Consider the following 10,028-nt stretch of genomic DNA (forward strand, 5'->3'; position numbering starts at 1 on the left):
AGGAGCGCGCTTAAACACTTTCAGTGGGAGACGAGGTTGTTGACGTGGCAACCGTTAAAGGTGTCCGTGTAGTTCTTGTTCAATGCACAACAGTTTTTTGCCTTCATTTTGCTCTGGTGTTCAGACTTAAATACAATAATTAGACAAGTTCAATGCCATCTGATTTTAAACTATTTAAAAATCAAGGCACTCCAAAGAGGCTATTTAAACGCAGCAGCGTAACTCCACGCACATGACATGGAAATGTAAACCAGTTTTTGGATCATTTTTGTTTGACTTTAATGTGAGATTTTATCATTTTAAAACCTGTGTATTATGCCATTTAGGCTCATAGCTCACTGTGCTGATATTCTGAGTTGCGTTTGAGGAAATTCCATTGCAATAAATTCTTTATTCCACCTCCAGACAAAAACCTGAATAACCGTTCGTGAAACCTTGTGGTTAACCGAATGGAAAAAAAGGTAACCATACACATCCCTACTACAAATTATCAACGGATAATGATAAATCAAGATATTTGGTCAGCTCACGTGTAACTTAACCAGTTAGCAACTGTGTTAGCTCATTAACGTGGCTACCTGGTTTCTGGCATAAGAATCGTACATCATACAGATCTTATTCTTGTTAAAGTTTTGTTGTATTTAAGGTATTGTTCTTCTTCATTCAGATGGACTAATGCTAAATAAAGTCTGGTTGGTTCGTCGTTAAATGAACTTGCTGCTAATTTGATTATGGTAATTCTTAAATATGCTAGCTGATTTTACCTAGGCAGAATCCATCTTAGGGAGAGAGAAGGGATGCTCCAAACCAGCTGACTAGCGCATGCGTTAAAAACTACTTGGTGTGCGGATTGTGAACAAATGAAGATTAGAAATTAGGTTTATAGATTATATATTTAGAAATAAAGCTTGCATAATAAAACCTCAGTGCCTCTGGGGCTTCAGTCCTATCAGCAAAGGTGTAGCTACGCCGCTGCCACCAAGCATCCCTTGTTAGAACCCACCAGGAACCTACACATTTCTTATAAACGAAACAGCAGTTAGTCGCTTACGACATTCCTCTCACCAGTGTGTTTGCCGTAAACATTCATGATAACGGTAGATGGCGGCATGCGCTTACAGCGTCCAACTCGTATTTAGTCGAAGAAGAGGAGTTCTTCAGTTGACTGCTCCACACAGGCGAATATTCTTATTATACTTACATTTAAAGCTTTATTTGCAGTTATAGCCAACTAATAAGCGCTTCACTTAAATGTAAAATTATCACGGCCATAATGCAGCGCGTATTATTGATAACTACACTAATTTAGCGAACCTTTTATATAACAAACACTCACACACAGTGGTGTTGTTTCGTGTATGCATTGCTAAATCTGGGCATATAGAATAGATGTGATAGATTTGTATGATGTTATTTATATGAGTACGTACGAGTGAAAATTACGAGGGGAATAATACAGTTAATATGTTAACATCACCTGTCGGACACATTTTAGATTTGTGTTTTTTGTGTGTGTGTGTGTGTGTGTGTGTGTGTGTGTGTGTGTGTGTGTGTGTGTGTTGACAGCCCTTTCTTTATTAGGTGTTGTGATGTTTGCAGTATTAATATTTGCGCATTCTTTTACAGTGGATTCCTAGTGGGTGTGCCATGCCTGGGAAAGCAGGTGGACTCGGCGGGTTTGCTCATATAACGGACTGTCTGTGCATTGGCAACAGCAAAGCAGCAAACGACACTTCAGTTATATCCTCTCTCAATATTACGTGCATTATTAACGCCACTCAGGACATAAACAACACCAGCCTTCCCACAATTGATTATATCCATGTGCCTATCTCTGATGATCCTGAATCCAGACTCATTGACCATTTTGATGCGGTTGCAGATAAAATACACCACGTCAATGAACAGCACGGACGCGTCCTGGTTCACTGCAACGCTGGCGTGAGTCGCTCAGCTACACTCTGCTTGGCATACCTGATGAAACACTGTGATATGGCACTAGCGGAGGCGTACGAGTTGGTCAAATCTCAGAGACCGATAGTGAGACCAAACAGTGGGTTTTGGAGGCAGCTGATCGAGTACGAGTGTAACTTACGCGGAACAAGTACAGTTAATATGATACCTTCAACTGTGGGAGACATTCCAGATTTGTATGAGAAGGAAACAAAGGGTTTGATACCACTTTAAGAAATAATTGATATGGGAACTGTGAGTCTTGATATATTAACTGGGGGATTTTGTGTTGTCTGTTATTTCATTAAGATTTGGAAAATTAAAGAGGAGAGCATTTATTTGTTGTTGATGCTGTTGGGATGTTATGCAATAAGCTGCCAGAAGATGGCAGAAAGGTTCTTGAAATTCACTGACCCCAAAACTATATCTGACCTCGCTTAAAATGTATGATTGTCATTGCATTAGATAACAAATATGAAACCAAGATGGCACAAGGACATTTTTCAAGCAAAACATTTCAAACAGATAAATATTTGAGGTTGTAAATTTACTTTTCAAAATGAAGACGTTATTTTGACATTTTCTGCATGTTAAACGTTAGAACATGTCCATAGTCATGCATAATTTAAATGAGTAAAGTAGCTGCTCTTTTAAAAAAGTAGTTAGCTACACCACAAGTTACACAAAAAGTAACCAACTACATTTTAGCTATTACAAGAAAATATTTTTTAAATGTATAACAACCAGATGATATTTAATTGGGTTGACATTAAACAAATCGGGCATCAATATTAAATCGAACATATAAAGGTAAATACTCTAAATATAAACTAAATATGAAATACTAAATATAAACTAATTAAACTAGAAAACACAGTCGAAACGTAGTAATAAAAAGCAGCAATTAAAAATATTTTGCTTCAAAAAAAGTTTTCTGGCAACGTCCCTTTAAGGCTGCATGGGGCTTCAAGGTGCTGTAAGCGATTTTGTTCATGGAAAAGTTTGCAAAAAATGTTCCTAATCCCTTAAAGATATTAATGAAATAAGTGTCATGAGATATCTCACCGGTCTCTTGTCACAGCTATAGACTTTGTAAGCAGCAAGCAAAAATGTGTCTGCGAACCACGGACATTGGCGCTTTTCACCTGTCAATCATTTTGCTCCTTCTCATAGTGTTGTATTTGAAGCGGATCATTGAGACTATGATTCATAATGTTTGTCAGTTTAGGGCGCTATTGTGCCACTGTTGAATTTGACAGCCACAGGAACAAACAATGCTCCTCTTTTGCTCGGTTTTGGTCTCAAAATTATCATTGGAGGGTGGGGTTTTGGAATAAGGGGGCGTGACTAACGGCTTAGTCACGTGAAAGCTTCAGAACACTAAAATCGCTTACAGAACCTTTAAATGAATCAGTGAATCATTTATGTGAACTAGTAAATTGACTGTGAGGAGGAGGAGGGCGTGGCCGGGCCGTGATGGTTGGTTGATTTTGTGTTTTTAATTTCAGGGTTGCCAAAGATATGGCTAAAATTAAAATGGATGCAAATTAGCTCTAAAATGAAATACAAGGGCATTTATTGTTTTATTTATTGATTTAATGATAAATGTAATAATTTAATATTTTAACGACTTCAGTATGTGTTTAATAATTTATTTAAATATCTAATGATTTCATTTTTAGAAACATTTAGTATAGTTGGTGAGGGGGCTTGGGTAGCTCAGTGGTAAAATACACTGGCTACCACCCCTGGAGTTCAGCTTGCTAGTTCGAATCCCAGGGTGTGCTGAGTGACTCCAGCCTGGTCTCCCAAGCAACCAAATTGGCCCGGTTGCTAGGGAGGGTAGAGTCACATAGGATAACCTCCTCGTGGTCGCTATAATGTGGTTTGTTCTCGGTGGGGCGCATGGTGAATTGAGCGCGGTAGATGGCGGGAAGCCTCCACACGCGCTATGTCTCCGTGGCAACGCCACGTGATAAGATGCGCGGGTTGACTGTCGTCCTCCGCCACCCGGATTGAGGTGAATCACTATGCGACCACCAGGACTTAGAGCGAATTGGGCATTCCAAATTGGGAGAAAAAGGGAAAAAATACAGTTGGTGAATTGTTAATTTTAACCAGTACATCAGTGTTTCCCAACCCTGGTCCTGGAGTACACTGCACATTTAGCTTTTCTCCCTTATTTAACACAACTGATTCAACACATTAGTTCATTAGTAGAGGCTCCATGAGCAGAATAGCGTGTCAAATAAGTGTGATATCTAAAATGTGCAGTGTTGGGGGTACTCCAGGACCAGGGTTGGGAAACACTGATGTAAATGTACTGGTTAAAATTAACGATTCACCAACTGATTTGGATTTCCCAGTGCAACAGAGAGAGGACAGTTTAGGTGTGCGTGTTTGTTTTCTCCTGCTTCATCGCGTGTTTACAACATAATGCGACAAATGAAGCGTTTTGTGACACTACAGCTTTCCTCGTTAAAAAATGTGTCTCTTACTGGAAAAGTCACACTATTATGAAAATAGCTGAGCTACTGTCATGTTACTGAAAATTTTTGCCAAAGGGATAGTTCACCCAAAAATGAAAATTCTCTCATCATTTACTCACCCTCATGCCATCCCAGGTGTGTATGACTTTCTTTCTTCTGCTGAACACAAATAAAGATTTTTAGAAGAATAACTCAGATCTGTAGGTCCTCATAATGCAAGTGAATGGTACCAAAATTGTGAAGCTCCAAAAGGCATATAAAGGCAGCATAAAAGTAATCCAGAAGACTTCAGTGGTTTAATCCATGTCTTCAGAAGCTATATGATAGGTGTGAGTGAGAAACAGATCAATATTTAATTCTTTTTTCTTTTTTTTTTACTATAAATTCTTCTCCTTGCCCAGTAGGTGATGATATGCATGAATAATGCAAATTACAAAAGAAGAAGAAAGTGAAAGTGGTGATTGAAAGTAAAAAAAGTTCTTAAATATTGATCTCTTTCTCACCCATACCTATCATATCACTTCTGAAGACTTGGATTTCACCAATGGAGTTTTATATGGATTACTTTTATGCTGCCTTTTATGTGCTTTTGGAGCTTCAAAATGTTGGTACCCATTCACTTGCATTGTGAGGACATATAGAGCTAAACTATTCTAAAAATCATTGTGTTCAACAGAAAAAAGAAAGTCATACAACTCTGGTATGGCATGAGGGTAAGTAAATTATAAAAGAATTTTCATTTTTTAGTGATCTATTCCTTTAAGTTACCTAGTTAGTTGTTTAGTTAGCAACTCCCCTTATCGTCCAGATACTTTTTTGGGTCACTGTATTATTAAAAATTGCTGTTGTTTTTTAACCAAGAATATTTTTGTAACTAGTTACAACAAGGTCAGTCAACAACAAACTACTTGTGTGGGGAAAAAAAGCTTGTGGTCTGTGTAATAGTGTAATATTGCATTGCATGGAACATTAGGCTACATTGCATTGAAAGTGTTCCTTGCATATTAAGCATAGTACTGTGCCATTCGGGAGTGTGTGTCAAGGTCCATGCCTTAGGTCAACATTTAGTTTGGGAAAAAAAGAATAATATGCTCGTAACACATTAATTTGTGCATGTTCATCATAAATCAACAAAGTCCCTTTGTATTAGCTCTTTAGATACTGTAAAGTTTTATTTTACACAAGACAAATAAATGTTCTTGGATTAAAATTGAGGCTGTAAAAATCTTTTTAAAAAGTGTATTTGCATTGTACTTGTGTCTTAATTGGATAGGTTACCCAAAAATGAAAATTCTGTCATCATTTACTCACCCGAATTTCTTCTGTGCATGGAACACAATAGGACATGTTAAGCAGAATGACAGTCGAAGTCACGATTCACTTTCATTGCATTTTTTTTTCAATAGAGTGAAAATGAATGGTGTCTGTCACACTCTCTCCTTTTGTGTAACTTCATGTTTTACATGTGATAAATAAGCTGTTTTGTTTCGGTTTAGAATGTAAAAAAGACCTTATTTATGTCTTACGCCACCTTGAACTGTGCCTTTTCTCAGACTTAAACTTTTCTGGTGTGGGTTTTGTGAAATTATAGGCTATAACAAAAAATTTTTGTAGACATTGGAATGTCGTACTTCAGCATTTTTATACAAGTGGAAATTCTCATGCTCGTTTAGTGAATATTTGAGATGTTGCAATAGTGTTGTTAAATTGAAGGGCTTGCATTGCTTCCTTATTTAGTTTTTTATTCTAGTCACATACTCTGGGCATTGTTCAAATATTCCATGTCTGGCTTGGAAGTGGCAGAAAGTCCGACCTGTTGGTATATGAGAGATTTCCCTGTTCATGAATCGTATGCTTGCAGCCTTAACACAGTTACATTTGTAATGTCTTCCTGGGGGTAAAGATACACAAACACCTTATATTTCAAATATTTATTAACCTGGTATTTGGTTGGCATGGTTTTTATGGTGGTGGAAGGTCACATTTTTTTCCATATCACATTATACACTTTAATATAGTTAACTTACTACCACTTGACCTATATGCTATTAATACATGCAAATTGAAATCTTAAGAAAATTTGACCTGCATTTGAGAGGAGTAAAACATTTGATTAAAGTCATCCAATAAACTGCATTGTTTTACATTATGTATTTTTCCACAGACTAACAATTCCATATAGTGTAACAACAGAATGCATTTTAAATGTTTCTACATTTAATGCATATTTTGATGACACAGCACAACCAAACATTCAAATATCGTGTTGTCGGCTACAGCAACGTAAGTTGTGTTTTGTGCCACTCCTTAAGCACACTTGTGAAAGGGGAACAGAGATATGGGGTATTTATACTTCTATTTTACATCATCAGTTTGTTTTCAGTTTGAAACTTTGAAATAATACCCCTTGCTTGTAGCCCAACAAAGAAGTTGTGTGTCATATCTCCCATTTTTGTGAAATTAAATGTTGATATTGTATGTTCTTTTGCAGAAATGTGAGTTTATTGCATCAATTAAACCTACATCTGTTTGATGCATTTTAAACCTGCATAATACAGGTTCAAAACATACTTTACGAAAGTATTCAGACCTTTAGACAGTTCTCTTATTTCATTGAATTACAGAATCTACATTGCAATTTATCTCTCTGTGATATTTTTATTTCCAAGCAGTACGAGTAATAATACATTCAGTGTGTTTCAATGTGGTATATGTAACAAAATATCTAAATAAACAGATGGTAGGTATGTACTGTAGAGAGGTAGGTAGATTAGATAGATGGAGGGATGGATGGATGGATAGATAGATAGGTCAGTAGTTAGGTCAGTCAGTAGGTAGGTACTAGGTTGGTCAGTCAGTAGATAGGAAGGTAGTTTGGTTTGTAGTAAAACAAATGCATAAGTTAGGAAAAGGGTCAAAATAAATAACAAATTCACTGTGACAGTGAGGAGCTGGTATTGATTAATTTATCAAGAAGTGGAGGATCTAATCACTCAGACACTGCTTAGGTTGTTTAATAAAACTATACAATATGATTTGTGATTGAAGCCACTTTTATCTGTGGAGCACAAAGGGAGATATTAGGCAGAATGCTTCAGTCACCATTCACTTTCATCCTTTTTGCATCTTTTTTTCCTGCCAATGAAAGTGAATGGTGGCTGAGGCTGTCCCCAACATTCCTAAACATCTCCTTTTGTGTTCCAGAGAAAATGGGATGGAACAACACAAGGATGACTTTGATTATATGACTTTTCATTTTTGGGTGAACGATATGTTCCATATATTGATGTACATAGAACTGAAAATTAAGACTGAAAGCAGACTGTTGTGGCTGAGCAGTGACCCATGTAAAGCTTTCACCTCTGTGTCTGTGCAACAGATGTTGTTCCATACAAATTGTGGCCTTTGTTTAAAATTTCCATTCATTTAGTCTATTTTGCTCTTTTTTTTCCAAACTGCAAATGCAAGATCAAAGCTGAAATGCTAAAATGAAAAAGAGGGGGATATTTATGGGCTTTTTGTGCCTTTTAATTGACAGGACAGAGGACAGAGAGAGGAATTTAGGGGCTAGGGGGTGCATTGCATTTTCCTTGAACCCCAACCTAAAAACCTCTGACGGCCCTCCTGGACCGATAGTGAAGGAATGCCATTACCTGTGGTAGGCGGGGCTTTATATGCTGTTTACCCTTGTGTTCATTGTTCCCACACTTAGTGTCATTAATGAAACAAGACAAGTGGGTGAGTGGTGTGGCAATTTGATGGTGATGTAAACTGACAGAGAAGCGCATAACCCATAGATGGAGATGTTAATCAAATGTGTTTTTTTAGCCCAACATCCCCTCGCCGGTTTGTAGTTTGTCCCTCCTCGGACCATTGTCGGTAGGTACTCACCACTGCTGACCGGGAGCACCCCACAAGCCTGGCCATTTCAGAGATGCTCTGACCCGATCATCTGGCCATAACAATTTGGCCCTTGTCAAAGTCGCTCAGGTTTTTACTCCTGCCCATTTCTCCTGCATTCAACACGTTGACTACGATAACTAATTGTTCGCTTACCATATAATTTACCCAGACCTTGACATGTGGCCTTGTTCGGAGATGATCAATGTTATTCACTTCACCTGTGAGTGGTCAGAATGTTTTGGCTCATCAGTGTACATACAATGCAATGTGCATTCAGTTGCAGTATACTGTATAAGTATAGCCTGTAAATATTTGAATATGGAGATGCTACAGTATACATACTCTGAGCAACATACATAGGACATGTATGTTGTTTACATGTGGTTGCCAACTTTCTACCACCCAAATGTGGAATATGTGGCAGTGTGGATATGCTATTATATGAATGTAAATACAAACATATTTTTAATATGTTACATAAATCACTCACACATGTTTGTTTTTCTTCCATGGACGGAATTTTCCATGGACTTTTGTTGTTTATAAAATGAGTTAATTATATTTTCTATTCGCAAACACATTTTATTAGTTTTTAGATTTGTGCAATTAAGTATGTTTTTTGTGCCATTTTCTGTGTTGGACTGGCTGCTCCCCACAACGTATAAAAGATGATTTCAGGGTTTTTTCAATGTAGGCAAAACCAGGCAAACACATAAAGAAAATTTCTTCTGAAAATTCTTTTCAGATTTAAAAGGTATGGACTTTTCCCATTGTGAACAACTCAATTGCAACTTTAATGCAAAACTTATGAAATAGTGAGTATTTTAACTTACGTTTTAAATACTTAGTAAATACACTTATTCATCTGTATACTAATCAAAAACATAAAATGCCCTAATTCATGATTTATGTCACAATGAAGCAAAAATAGATTATTATAGATATGTAATTTTGCTACAGTCCACTTTGTGTTATATTAATTACTGTAGTGTCTTGACTCACATGTGTTGTCACTTTCCTTGTCACATTGATGTCAAAAGAATGAGTTGTGTCCCAATTTACCTAGTCCAAGTTAACTAAAGTACTCTGCAAAAACACTTTTCAGGTCTTCATGCTCATTCCGAGCGAAGCCTGATGAACATTAAACCATGCTGAACTTTATAGGTTTCTAATGTCTAATTTCTAACTCCTTAAAAAAAATTTTCGTATGTAACTACTTTACATTAAAGTACATTTTCATTAGTTGAATAAGTGCATTTATAACAAGTAGTTTTTTGCCAAGTAGCTACTGCATGAAAGACCCTTCTTATGCATATTGTTATAATCAATTATTCATAATGCATTTGTAAATGAATTATTAGTCATTTATAAACCCCTTTATAAACCCTTAACAAAGGGACCATTAATGTGGTGTTAACCATTTTTCTCATAGTTATTGTGGCTGAGGCTGCTCCAATGACACAGTATTATGAGATGCGTTAACGAGCATTTTTTATTGAGGAACAGAGGCGATATGTAGCCTATTTACATGGTTGTCACCACAAGTGTGTTACATGAATCATGCGCTGAGACGGTTTACAAAACGTTGCTTTCTGTGTATTTATTCTCATGCTCAGCCGATAGAAACAACGGTAATGGCAAAGTTTGCATGGCATATCATTTATACGACACACAACAGACAAA

The 10,028-nt window shown here is 36.9% G+C and overlaps 1 protein-coding gene across 1 annotated transcript; it reads left to right on the plus strand.

Annotated features, from left to right (window-relative positions):
- Positions 1–1,080: 1,080 nt before the first annotated feature.
- LOC127431188 (dual specificity protein phosphatase 14-like) lies at positions 1,081–6,886 on the plus strand. Its single transcript, XM_051681503.1, has 2 exons — positions 1,081–1,178; positions 1,627–6,886. The coding sequence occupies exon 2, from the start codon at positions 1,648–1,650 to the stop codon at positions 2,185–2,187; it is 540 nt and encodes a 179-aa protein (XP_051537463.1). The 5' UTR covers positions 1,081–1,178; positions 1,627–1,647; the 3' UTR covers positions 2,188–6,886.
- The last annotated feature ends 3,142 nt before the right edge of the window (positions 6,887–10,028 follow it).

The sequence above is a fragment of the Myxocyprinus asiaticus genome, chromosome 3 (genome assembly GCF_019703515.2).
Source record: "Myxocyprinus asiaticus isolate MX2 ecotype Aquarium Trade chromosome 3, UBuf_Myxa_2, whole genome shotgun sequence".
Taxonomy (NCBI): domain Eukaryota; kingdom Metazoa; phylum Chordata; class Actinopteri; order Cypriniformes; family Catostomidae; genus Myxocyprinus; species Myxocyprinus asiaticus.